General features: G+C 33.6%; 1 protein-coding gene across 1 annotated transcript; it reads right to left on the bottom strand.

The window, feature by feature from the left end:
* Window positions 1–4,321: 4,321 nt before the first annotated feature.
* On the bottom strand, window positions 4,322–5,043 carry LOC124840686 (kunitz-type trypsin inhibitor KTI1-like). Its single transcript, XM_047316787.2, has one exon. The coding sequence runs from the start codon at window positions 5,041–5,043 to the stop codon at window positions 4,396–4,398; it is 648 nt and encodes a 215-aa protein (XP_047172743.2). The 3' UTR covers window positions 4,322–4,395.
* Window positions 5,044–14,637: the final 9,594 nt, after the last annotated feature.

The following is a 14,637-nucleotide window of genomic DNA, read 5'->3' as shown; positions in this document are numbered from 1 at the left end:
TGATCTTTCTTTAGTGATATAATTATTGATTGATAATTATTGATTGATAATTCTTGCTACTGTTTTTGCAGACATCTTAAGTTTAAATATAAGTATATTGTTGCCAACTCAATAGTTTGTCTCTTTATACAAATGCAATGTTTATAATGTTGGCATCATTGATTACGTTGTATGTAGGAAAAAATTCAAACATATGAATCTACAACATCGTCTCAATCAAAAGAAATATCAAGTTTAGATTCATTGGCTCATGTTTTAGGAAGCCAAGAGCATTATGGACGTGTTCGCGGTCTAGGTTTGGGTCCTTGCCCATCTAAAGTCTTTGGAGTCCATGCTCGTTCTCATATTGGATCATCTTCATCTACTCCTTCTAATGTTGAATTACAATCCCAGGTTAATGAATATTTAAATATTTATTTGGTTTGTTCCTTTTAAAATTAACATGTTAGGTATCATATTTCTCACTTTTTAAATAAATTTTTCTGTTATAGGTATCTTCATTGACTTCTTCTAATGTTAAATTGGAATCTCAGGTTAATGAATATTTACTTGGTTTGTTTCTTTTAAGATTAACATGTTAGGTATCATATTTCTAACTTTTTAAATAAATTTTTTTGTTATAGGTATCTTCATTGACATCACAAGTCAATGAAATGAAGGCAATCATGACACTTTTGTTGCAAAATCATCAAGGTCCATTGCCTTCACAATTTGCAGTATTTCAAAGATCATCGGTAATAATTGTTAAATTTATTTGTACGATTTTTTATTAAATATATTATCGACTAACTATTATGTTATATTATAGGTATCTGATCAAGGGAGTGGACCAAACAATGGATGTAATGAAGAAAAAATTAGATAGTTATTGAATACTTTTATGAGTCATACTTTTAGTATTGAACATCTATATTGAACATATGTAATGAACATCTTTCTTTTTAATTTTTATGTATGAACAATTAGTTGTATGAATGCTATTAGGTTGAACAATTAGTTGTATGAATGTTATTAGGTTGAACAATTAGTTGTATGAATGCTATTAGGTTGAATAATGTAGTTTATTTTATACAATATTATTAAATTTTAGTTCATATTAATTTATTGTTTGTTTTGTCAATAAAACCATTTCTATTATAATCTAATTTTATTACATTAAAAAAAAATGAACTATACAAATTCCCGGCGGTTTTAACCCCGGTAAACTAAACCATCAAAAGTAGGGGCGGTTTTGAGATAACCCCAGCTTGTTCCGGCGGTTTTTGAGTAGCCACGCTATTCCCGGTGGTTTCTAAAAAACCCCCGGAAATTCCGGCGGTTTTTACAAAACCCCTGGAAATTCCGGCGGTTTCTACAAAACCCCTGGAAATTCCGACGGTTCCTGGGAACCCCCGTTAATACTGGCGGTTTTTTCAGAACCGCCGGTGCTTGCTTGCCGATGGACGTTTTCCCACCGGTTTTTCCAACCGCGGGAAATATGATTTGCGGGGGTTAAAACTGCCGGTAACATTTAAAATAGCCGCCGGTAAAAATACAGATTTTTGTAGTGATATATATATATATATATATATATATATATATATATATATATATATATATATATATGTTATGTTAAAATGTTGTAAAAAAAAATCTTATAAGGATTCTTGAAAGTTATTCAATCTTATATCGAGTCTTATGATTGTTTCTTACATATTAACTATAATGCATCTTGGACTTGGAAGATATGTTAAAATAAGAAGTACTACAATAATGTTCCTAAATTTTTATTTGTAACTTTTTTTTATAGTTTTTCCTTAAAGTGCTTATGGAAAAATTCGTCTGGACCTTTGGTCACTCTGTTTTTGGAGGATGGAGATGGAGGTCCTTTGATTTGTGTTATCAATGATGCTGATTTAATGCATTGCAGAGGTTGATGGGAAGCAAGCTTATGCAATTCACTTGGAACCACCCCCTGAGCAAGCATAAAAGTGGCAAAATAGAAGTCCAAAAGTACCAAAATCCCTGCGAATATACGATGCTCATGTTGAAATTAGTGGTTCTGAACCCAAAATATCCTCATTCAATGATTTCACAGACAAGGTTTCCCCCATTTCTTTTGGTTGGAATTTATAATTATTCCATTATACATATCTTCCATGTCTATATTTGTAATTGGTTCTGTTGATTTTTTATTGTTGCAAAATATTCTCAATAAACAATGCAAGTTCTTCCTTACATTAAGGAAGCTGGATACAATGTCATCCAACTGATTGTAATTGTTGAACATAAGGATTATTTTACTGTTGGTTACAGAGTAAGTTAATGTTGTAATTCTTATTTTTCTCATGGTAATTACACAGTGATTAAGATTCTTTATTTTAAGTTATGTGTATGAATTGTACAAAAGGCATACATGTTTTTTTTAAGTCTTGACACTGACACAAACTATGTGCACACCTTGTACATGCTGGCATGCTGCTTATAATTGTTTATAAGTTTTGCTAGAATTTTATTACCACTATGACCTTTAGTGACATGCTCAAACATTGATTCAATGGTGCAGGTTACAAATTATTTTGCTATTAGTAGCAGATATGTTACTCTTGAGGATTTGAAGCGATTAGTTGATGAGGTCCATGGTAAGCATTTTTATGTAGTACTGATTTTATTTTTATTGCTTGAAATAACCATGTTCATAGTTACAGTTCTTAAGGTATTGGATTAGTTGGGTTGCCCATATGGTCAAATTTTGCTAAGTTTTACTGATTGAGATTTATTTGTGCTTTAATTTACCATATACTATCTGATACATACTCTCTCTTTTAATTTGACAACTCTAGAATTGTACAATTCAACTGAAAAAATAAGAAAAATTGTTACCCCTCAGTTTTAAAGTTTTCACGAATTTTATTTTTAATTTTGTGATTTCATTTTTATGTTGTAGGTATCTGATCAAGGGAGTGTGTCAAACAATGGATGTAATGAAAAAGAAGAAAATTAGATATTGTTATTGAATATCTTTATGATTCATATTTTTAGTATTGAACATTTGTATTGAATATATGTATTGAATATCTATATAGAACATATGTAATGAATATCTTTCTTTTTAATTTTTATGTATGAACAATTAGTTGTATGAATGATATTTTAGCTTGAACAATGTTGTTTATTTTATACAATATTATTCAATTTTAGTTATTAATTTATTGTTTGTTTTCTCAATAAAACCATTTTTATTATAATCCAATTTTATTACTATAAAAAAATAAAAATTAACTGGATACGTTTCTGGCAGTTTTAAAACCTGGTTAACTAAACCATGCAAATTAGGGGCGGTTTTCAGTAACCCCCGCTAATACCGGCGGTTTTCACAAAACCCCTGGTAATTCCGACGGTTTTTGAAAACCCTCGCTATTTCCGGCGGTTTTTGAAAACCCTCGCTATTTCCGGCGGTTTTACAAAAAATCGTCGGTAATTATTTAGTGACGCAGGTTTTCCCAACAGTTTTCCTAACCGCGGGTAACAGATTTTTCGGGGGTTAAAACCGCCGGAAACGAAAAAAATAACCCCCGGTAAAAATCTAATTTTTTGTAGTGTAAAGTCAAATCCACAATAACTAAAATAGAAAAAACAATTGCTTCTTCCTAATCGAATTAATTATCTTGTAGCTATTTATTTAATAGTATTTCCCATTTTCCCAACAAAAAGAATTGCACTTTAGCAAAATTTCTAAAAGAATTAATAGTAAGAAGAATATCTTTTTATTACCTTGAGCAACTTAAAATTATTTAAATATATAAACTTTTAGGTCTCACACAGTGGTGAGCCTCTGGCTCCCCTCTAATATTGGATATCAGTAATTAAAACTTACGGAAAATCTTCATATTTATATTTAATTTGAAAGTAATTTTATTTGATTGTTATTTTTAAATGTATAATAAATCGGTCAAAATGATAAGCCAAATGATAAATTTTAATATTAAGTTAAAAGTGAATTCTTCCATCGATGATTTCTAATAAATTTCAATTAATAAAATTCTCTATAAATTAAAATTAAATTATGTATATGTTAATTCTCACATTAAAGTCTCAAAAAATTAATTTTTATTCAATATATAATCTGATTTTATATTACAAAAAAATCCTTACAAGAACATTTGTCCAAACACAGATCTTTATAATATAAATTTACTAAATGGTAATAATAATAACAGTAAAATTATAATTAAGTTATCTTACAAAGTATCTTCGTCCTAGTATACTATGATTATTATATCCAGTTTAAATTCTTTTAATTAATTTCGCCTATGCATAAATGGAAAGATGCAACTAATCATGGCTTAAGCTTTGATTATTTTATTGATACCTGCAATAATAACGTTTACAAGTTAAAAACCAAAGCATATTCATTTAGTCATAAGCACGTGACTTTTCAGGGGCTTCTTCCAATTTCTTAAATTTAACGACCAAGCGATTCTCGTAACTCTCAGTCACCACCAAACGCCTGTTTTCTCCATCATCGACTTCAACCGCAAGGTAGGTACATTTACGAGGACGAGGGCCCGAGGGACAGAACAAGAGGTTGTAGCCCAAAGAAAGAGCGCGCCGAATTTGAAATGAACCCGATACAGTGTTGTCGTACCCTTTAATTTTAACATAGAGTTTCTCTTTCTCATCATCCCACAAGGCAGTCCAGTCAGAAGGAGCGGCGCCACTACACTTAAGATCAGAAGAAAGCTGAATATTTACATAGTTGAATACTCCGGGAGCAGGAAAATCTGACGGATCTACTCTAAATTTTATCGGTGTACCATAATCAGAAGAATTTGTATTTTGAATAACAGATAAAGGACAGGTTTCGTTTCCTGTACGGGTAATGTCTAGACCACCCCCGCCGTTTATACTTAGCTCGTGTGCAATAAGAAAGTAATCGTCAGAAAAATAGGGAACAGAGTCACCGTTAATGTCTAGTACATCGAAAGCGGTGCTTGAAGGAAGGTACGAGGTGAAGGCAGAAAGTAGAAAGAGAACGAAGAAGGTGGTAGTACGCATCTCCATTTCTTATGAGAGGCTTGTTGTGAATAAGCAACCTAGCAAGAATCATCTATTTATGGACTTGACTGTAGTAAAGTGAGTCGTAGATTAATATGGAAATGGTGAATAGTATTTTATGACTTTAATATATTTTTACTTTGATACTAAATTAGAATTTTCTTTAGGAGTTTTTTTTATATATTTTAGTCTTCAAATTTTATATAAATACGTAGATTTAGTCTTTTTAAGTTTATTTTCAAAAAGTTAAAAGATTAAATTACATTAAAATTTTAAAAATAGATTAATTTTAATTTTTAGTGAGAGTTAAAAAACTAAAAATAAAATAAAAAGAATATATACGGATAAATTTTATGGGTTGTGAAACGAAAATGTGTAAAGAAATATCTATACACTAGTGCAGTAAGGGGAAATGATATCGGTTAATTTTGCTTATAGACATCGGTTCTGCAACCGAGACATATACAAATGAGGTAAAAAGAGGTGGCTTTATGCCTCGGTTCTAAACCGGGTTAAAACAAGATAGGATTATGCCTCGACTATTAGATAATCGAGGTAATAACGTGTTTTTTTTTTATTTTTTCAGTATGCATTTGGATTATCTCCTTGTTTCACCCTAAGAAGGATTTTTGACTGAGTTAGACAAACATTGTAGTCCTTGAAATAATCTTATGTATTTTCTCCTTCTTCGTTGCATTGAAGAGAAGGAATACTTCTTGGATTTGCCAAGAGTCTTCTTACCACCACTTCTCCCTCTTCGTTACACAGTCCAAGCAAAAGGGTTATTGAATTTTCCTTCCCTTTCACAGAACCAAATCTCAGAAGATCAATAAGAAGTGGCACCAGTGCTCTACTATTTCTTATCTCTTCCAATCCCTCAAAGCAACCAAGGAGTGAAGCAAGCACTGCAACAACAACTACACCAACCTTAACAAAATCGCTCCCAAAATAACACAGAAAAAAAGTACCTTTTTAGCTTTTGTAAGAATCAAAGGCTTTTGGGTTTTGATGCAATGAGCATTGCGGAGGTTGTAATCACCAACTCTACGAACAATTTGGGGAAGAAGGGAGTCTCCTACAAGGTCAAACGAGAACAGAGAGAAGAAAAGATGAAGGTTGATGCCTCCCCTTCTCGTAAAAATGCCACCGCTGCAAGACGTCTTCGCCGCGACTTCGCCACGACCTCGCCGCAAGCTCTTCGTGCCTCGCCAACGCCATCGCTGCAGGACGCCCTCGCCGCGACCTCGCCGCCACCTTGCCGCCACCTCGCCGCGGCCTCACTACGGTCTCGCTACGGCCTCGCCGCCACATCGTCGTCGTTGCCAAGGAACTCCGTTCAACTCTTAGATCGGCGAACCTCCCATCATCTCCAAGGCACCATCTTCTCTGCTCGCCAAACGCCTTAGATCGGCGAGCCTCCCATCATCACCGCCGCGGTACTCGTCTCCACCATCGTGCCTCCCCTCCGCTTTCGACGCCGGCCACCATCGTCATCCTCGCCGGAGCGCAAGCTGTTGCAATGGAGGAAAGAACCTCCTCATGTCGTGGCTGTCAAGTGGGAGAAGGGAGATTGCTCTCTTTGTTTATGCCAGAGGAAAGAAAACCGCATAAAAGCTTCACGTAAAATGAACAGTAAGGTAGTAGGTCAGGTGCGAGTGAAAAAGGGGAGATTTGACCGAGGTAATAGGCCTCGATTCCACCTTTAACCGAGTTAATAGGCCAAAACACAATTTTGCAGAACCGTAGGTGACCTTTTGGCAGAGTATTAGGCATTGGTTGTATTTTGAACCGAGGTAATATGCGCTATATGCTTCGGTTCTCACTGAACCAAGGCATATAAGTTCATCAAAACTACAAAATTGCCACCGTTTTCTGATGGCTTCGATTTTCTTAGATCGAAATCTATTGGGCGAGTTAAAAAACATATTTTTTGCTAGTGATACGATCAAGTATGACATTCAATATAATTTATTCTATTATATATATGGATTATTTTAAAATTATTATTTTATTATTTATATTTAAGTGTAAAAATGTCATAATAATGATATTATTAATATATTATATTTGAAAGAGTTAGATTGTTAGTATAAAAACATAATATAATATTTATCTTTAATAAAATTATGCAAATAAAAAATAAAATATTAATTATTTTGAATTCCGGTATTTTATAAAATAACTTTAATATACTGTTATTTTAAATCATTTTATTTATTTATTTTAATTTAATAACATTTTTTAGTTTTAATTTAAACTTTATTTTACCTCTAATTTATATTTTAAAAATATTTTTCTTTTATCAAGTTATATTTAAGAAAATTATTTATTGATCAACTACTATTCAAAATTATTTTACAAACTATTTTAAGTTCATTGAGTTTGAAGAATTATAATAGTTTTATTCGCTAAAAACAGCTTTTAATAGTATATTAACATTAAATGATAAGAACAATTATAGATTGTAGTTGAGTGATTTTCTTTAGCAACTTGATGTGTTTATAAAATCTACGTTATATGACCATAGTTACTCTTTAATTAAGATATGATTTGTGATTATATTAGTGGAAAACTAGTATAATATGACTACTGACGGGTGAAAATCTTCCATCATAATAGGTTGATTGTTAACATTTTCATAATAAAAAAGGAATTTGTTATGACGGAATTATGGACATAAGTCATAATATTGAACGCAGTGGCAAACTAGTCAATAAATGTAAAACGTATTATGACTTATCTCTAAAGACCTATCATAATAACCAATTTTTATGATTGTTGGCTAAATACTTGTCATAATACATGATACTGGATGAAAACCAATCATAATATCTCTCTGAATCTAATTTTTTAATCTTCCTCTCCAATTTTAGTCGCAATATTTGACTTCACATTCCTCTAATTTCTCTATCCATTTGTTCTCGTTCACGATTGTTCTTCACTTTCTAAATTATAGTCATTTATAATTATATTTATGTAATGCTTTAGTGTAAAATCCTATAATATCTTTAATTGAGATAGGGTTTTTATATGACATTTCGTGTGGTGATGAATGCTGTCAAACATTAATGTTTTGCTGTTTCTAAAAAAAAATAGAGTGGCTATGGCGTTTGAGGTTTGGACATCTAAACTTTAGATATTTATCTCAACTAAGTCAATAAGAGATGGTTAAAGGCTTGGCTATGGTTGAAATTCCTGAAGCAATGTGTAAAGAATGTGTTCAATGCAAGCAGACCAGGGGAAATTTTCAAAAATTCTTGCCTCAATGGACAACAGACGTGGTCCTTTTCAAACTGAAACACTTGGAGCAAACATGTATTTCTTGCTGTTTATTAATGATTTAACCAGGAATTGTTGGACATACTTGTTATCCAAGAAAAGTTAGGTACTATAAGTTCTCATAAAATTCAAGAATTTGGTGGAAAGGTAGAGTGAGAAAAAGATTAAAACCTTGAGATGGAGGAGGAGAGTATACCTCCATGGAGTTCAAGAAGTTTTGTGAAGAAGAGGGTATAGAACATGAGATTACCCCTCCTTATACCCCACAACATAATGGTACTGTAGATGGGAAGAACATAACCATTTTAAATATGATCGGATGTAAGCTGAAAACTAAGGGTCTCCCAAATTTTCTGTGGGGAGAGACTGTGTTGACAACCACTTATATCCTAAATAGATCTCCAACTAAAAGCTGAAAGGTATTACACCAGAGGAAGCATGGTCTAAGGTAAAACCAATTAGTGTTACCAATTTGAAAGTGATGGCAACTCCTTCAAGGACTTCCCATCCAAAGAAGTATCAACTTAGACTAAGACTAAGAAAGGGGAAGTGAATAAAGACATTTAACAAAAAGCTCTTTCCTTATCTAAGTCTTAGATGGATTGACTTTGCTAAATACATTTGCATTGTTTTGTAGGTCATAGATAAAGGTGGGAGACCATGACTAATCACCCTAGGAGGCTTAACAAGTTAAACGAAGCAAAGGAATCCAAAAATGGAGAGGAAAGCATCACTTATGGATTGGAAAACCAAAGCCAAAGTGCCTTCCGAATTCGCCAGCGCTCAGCCGAATTCACCCTTGCCGCCCAATGGTTGTGGACCAACTTCCTTCTTCAAGCACATTTTTAACGTTTTTAATATGGCTAGAGAAAACCTTGTGCTCCAAGCTTGAGAAGCGTCTCTAATACACTTCGTTTGTAGTTTGTAGAAGCTCTAAAAGATAGAAATAAAGACCTCTCTTCATCTACAAAAGAGAGGCTCTTCTCCATGTAAAATCCAACTTTGAAGAGATAATGAAATGCTTTTGATTTTACTGTAGGCTTATCCTTAGAGTTCAAACCTTCTTATGCTTATTTTGCACTCTTTCCTCTAGCTTCCTTTCCTCTTGGAAGGCCTTGTAAGTTTGAGAAACCTTACAAAGTCGCCAAACCTTCACTGAACCATTTCACAAACAATTGGTGTGCACCTGCGTCTTCCTTCATCAATTCATTCCGCTGCATCCATTCTGAATCGTGAAGAGCTCTAGCTTGAAGAGTAGAGCTACTTCCATCAGAAAGTTATTGGTTTTGTGTGTTATAAGCATTTTTCAAATCAGTTAAGAAAGAATTTAGATGATAAAGGGGTGCCTCTAATTTTGGTTGGATATCATTCTACTAGGGGGTATAAATTGTATGATTTTGAGTCTGGACAGGTTGCAATTAGTAGAGATGTTGTGGTAGATGAAGTTGAATCTTAGTGTTGGGACTTAATTTAGCATACAACAACTATTGTCCTTGATAATGAGTCTGGTGCAGTGCAGCCAGATACATGGAATCAAGAAACTAATGTGAGAAGATCATCCAGAACAACCCAGCTAGCACCTCATTTGAGGGATTATGAGTTGTTCTATAATGCTACTGTTACTATAGAAGGGAATTTTATACATTAAGCTCTAATAGTAGAAGCTGAACCCATTGAGTTTGAACAATCCATTATAGATAAGATATGGCAGAAGGCAATGTAGGAGGAAATTGAGTTTATTGAAAAAAATCAGACATGGGAATTGACTGATTTACCTTCAAATAAGAAGCCAATAATATTAAAGTGGATCTACAAGTCAAAAATAAATTCAGAGGGTGTTGTTGTAAGATACAAGGCCAGGTTGGTTGCTAAAGGATTTCTATAAAAGGCTGGAGTGGATTGTGGGGAAATTTTTGCTCTTGTAGAAGGGGTTGAGACAATCAGGTTAGTAGTGTCATTAGAAACTAAATTTCACTAGTCTTTGCATCAACTGGATGTGAAATCTGCTTTATTTGAAATGGCACAAACACAAGGTGTATAGGATGAGAAAGGCTCTTTATGGGCTTAAACAAGCCCCATGGTATGTGTATTGTGGTATGTGTTGTATGTGTTAATGCTTATTGTGAAATATTCACATACTGTGTTTGTCATATTTGTTGACATATTGTGTTGATTGTTGCATACTATTGTGTTTGTTAAATGATCTTATCTGTGTATGCACAATATATGTTTTAGTGATATAAAAACACATGCACAAAAGCATATCTGAATGACTAAATCGATTACAGTGGTGTGATAATCAATTAGGGTCATCAGACAACTTGAGTTTTAAACACGGCAAAAGAACAAGTTTTGAATCGATTACATTAGTTGGTGAAATGATTAAAACTCGTGTGTTTGCACATAGCTTTTTCAAATGTGATGTGATGTGTTTTGAGAAAGAAAATTTTTCAAAAACCTTCTAAGTGTTAAAGCTTAATCAATTACATGGTTTATGTATTCAATTAAGTTCGTTATGATTTGAAAACTTACTTATGGTTGTCATAAATGCTATAACGGTCATATTTTTAAATGTGTTTGACCAAACATTTAATGAGAATCGATTACATTAATTGTATATTCAATTAGGAGCTGAATTGGTTGTAATTTTGTTACATGTGTTTAATGTAACCGATTACATTAATATGTAAATCGATTTAATTTGCATCAGAACTGATATAAACTATATATTGATGCATTGTTTGATTTTCTATAGAACAATTGAGAATTACACTTTCATATCTGATTGATTTTCATTTGAGAAGTTTTACAGATTGATCAAGGCTCCAAGAATCAAGAATGAGAAGTGGTTTACAGATCTGGAAGAATTCTTGAGAAGTAAAACGTGACTAGACTAAAGAGGCTGATCATTTTTGCACAACTAGAGGTGCATTCTATCTGATCAAGAGAAGAAGACTTGCAATCTTTGATTTTTTGTTCCCTGTACATGTGGCGTCAGGAAGAAGAGTGGTGTACTCTTGACTTTGAGAGGGGATATCTCAAAAGGGTTGCTGCAACAAGAACGGGGTAGTTTTGTGTTGGCAAGTTTTGTTGTTCTATATTTGATTGAAAGTTTGTGAGGTGTTTACATTTGAGTTTTGCTCTGTAAAGCCTTGGCTGTAATACTCTGATCAGTATAGTGAATTACTCTCCGATCTAAAGTTGATTGGGAGGGTTACTAGATGTAGACATTGAGACCGAACCAGTATAAAAACTGAGTTTGGTTTTCTTCTCCCTATCTCTTTACATTTGTGCATACATTCTGTAATTGTTTTACACACATACTATTTTCATAGCACACCATTGCTTATGACACAAGAAAGGTTTAAAGAAACATACCATTTGCGAAAAAGATTTGAAAAGTGCTATTTTTTATAAAACACCAATTCACCCCCTTCTTGGTGTTGAGAAACAAAGCTCATCAATTCTAACAACAATGTTGTCAACATAATGGCAAACCAAAAAAATTGACAGTTTGCCTTTATGTTGATGGTCTTCTAATTACTAGAACTAGGGAAGAGTTAATCCCTAATTTCAAAGTCCAAATGCTAAAGGAGTTTGAGATGATTGATTTAGGAAAGCTAAGCTACTTTCTTGGGATTGAATTCACTAAGACTGAGTGTGGAGTTTTATGCATTAGTCAAGGTATGTTTTAGACATGTTAAAAGGGTTTGACATGCTAAATTGCAATGCTGCCAAAACCGCAACAGAAGTGGGATTAAGGTTGGAAAAGGAGCCAAAAGAAGAAGTTGTAGATCCTACAACTTACAAGAAAATTGTTGGAAGCCTGAGATATCTCTATAAAACTAGACCAGATTTGAGTTATAGTGTTGGAGTGATAAGTAGGTATATGCAATGCCTAAGGATATAACACTTAAATGCAGCTAAAGAATTCTTAGGTATCTACAGAGAACACACTCCTATGGGATACTTTTACCAAGAGGAAAAACTGGAAAAAAGAAGTACAAATCACTTCTTATTCAGATGCAGATTGGTGTGGAGATAAATAGGATAAAAGAAGCACAATTATGTATATCTTCTTCATTGAAGGGTCTCCTATCTTTTGGAGCTCAACAAAAGAGTCTGTGGTTGCTCTATCTTCGTGTGAGGCAGAGTATATAGCTGCCTGTGAAGCTACGTGTCAGGCAGTTTGGCTGGTTTCATTGATGGAAGGGTCAAAGGTTGAGTTAACTGGAAACGTGAGACTGCTTGTAGACAACAAGTCAACCATTGATCTAGCAAAGCATCCTACATCTCATGGGAGAAGTAAGCATATTGAAACTAGATTCCACTACATGAGAGAAAAAGTAAGTAGTGGAAAGCTAGAGGTGGTACATTGCAGATCCGAAGACCAACTCGTAGATATACTCACCAAAGTACTGAAAGGAGAGCGCTTTCTAACCCTAAGAAAGCTAATCGGTGTCATGAAAGTTGACACCTTTGAAGATCGTGCGAAAGGGTGATTGAAACCCTAGATACTAGATAATAGGGTTTAATCAGTGAAAGGGGTTTGTTTCATCGGAGAAGAAGGGTTTTTCCGATTTCAACCGGTGAAAGGGGTTTGTTTCATCAGAGAAGAAGGGTTTTACCTTAGCAAGTTAACTTGGGTGTGTTTTGCAAACCTCTATAGTTAGAGTTGTCACAATCGATTTGTGAAGGTTTTTTATGACCTAAACAACTCAACCAATTTAACACACAGGCTAATGTTGATGACCTAAACAAAGTCACTAGAAAACTAGAGGTTTAGGTCGTGGCAAACTTTTACACTTTGCAAAAGTGTTACAGAGGGGTTTATAAGGAAAATGTTAGAATTGATGAGCTTTGTTTCTTAACACCAAGCGTGGGGTGAATTGGTGTTTTATAAAAATGTGCACTTTTGAAATCTTTTTCGCAAATGATATTGTTCTTGAAAACTTTCTTGTGTCATAAGCAATGTGCGTGAAATGTAACAATATGCGTAATCAATTAATAATAGTACGCAATTGATTATGTAAAGAGAGAGGGAGAAGAAAATCAAACTCAGTTTTTGTACTGGTTCAACCTTAATGCCTACATCTAGTGTCCTCTCAATCAATCTGAGATTGAAAGCCAATTGCACTATAAATATCTGAATTTTTACAGCAAGGCTTTACAGCGACCAATCTGTCAAAATGTAAGCCACCTCTCTAACTCATTAATCTAATATAGCCAATAACAAGACCATGCAACAAGAACAATCATCTCCTGCACTCACCCCTTTAAGACACCTCTCAAAGTACAAATAACTTCCCGCTCTTTCTTCCTAGCCGCGCACGCATAGGAAATCTCAAATCAAAGATTGTGAATCTTCTTCTCCTGATCACACAAAAACTCCCTCAGTTGTGTAGAACGATCAGTCTCTTCAATCTAGTCGAGATTGTTACTCTAGAATTCTTCAATATATGTAAACCACTTTCTTTCTTGATTCTTGGAGCTTTTTGATCACTATGTAAAACTTCTCAAAGAAATATCAATCAGATATGAAAGTGTAATTCTCAATTGTCTTACAGAAAATCAATCAATGCGTCAATATATAGTTTTTGTCAATCTTGACGCTATGAAATCGATTAGCCAACTTACGTAATCAGTTACATTCACTAGTATAAAAACAACGTATAACGCTAAGCATTCAACGTCCAACCACTAAATAGCCGACGTTAAAAATGACCAGTGGCATTTTTGTAAGTAAATGCAATTATTAAACGTCGTTTAAAATTGTAATTTGACGTAAAAGGATATAAAACGTCAAATGCCCCAGCATTAGACGTCAAAAGGTTAGTGAATTCAATAAAAATTTGAGTGGGAGATTCAAAATTCATTCACTTTATCTTAGTGCGCAAGACCCTATTCTCTCCTCAAACTTTTCTCAAACGAAGTTTGACGACCATCACATGTAATATTTCTTTCATTTGATACAAATGCATGTTAATTAACTACTTTATGTATGATTTTCGTTTGTTTTTGACCGATTATTTTCGTGCTGTTGTCCTTCATAGACACATTATGATTTCTTTATCACTAGTGACGACACTTTATTTCGACGAACCCACCGTTTGAAGGTTAGTTTTCGTTTTCGTTTTGAAGAACTTATTTGCTGAACTTGTTTGTTATTGTTTGTTTGAACTTGTTTGTTATTGTTGTTTGATTGAACTTGTTTGTTGTTGTTTATGGTTGCTTGTTGTTGATACTACGTTCATAGTTCTTGCTTTATAAAATATCAAAAATTGAAATTTGTTGTTTTTCTACTTTTCAGGTCTCGTAGAG

The sequence above is a fragment of the Vigna umbellata genome, chromosome 3, assembly GCF_029865625.1.
Source record: "Vigna umbellata cultivar VRB3 chromosome 3, Vumbellata_1.0, whole genome shotgun sequence".
Classification (NCBI taxonomy): Eukaryota; Viridiplantae; Streptophyta; class Magnoliopsida; order Fabales; family Fabaceae; genus Vigna; species Vigna umbellata.
This window is presented reverse-complemented; position numbering and strand designations above follow the sequence as displayed.

Coding starts and splice junctions, on each gene's coding strand:
- LOC124840686 (XM_047316787.2), bottom strand. CDS start 5,043: ATGGAGATGCGTACTACCACCTTCTTCGTTCTCTTTCTACTTTCTGCC.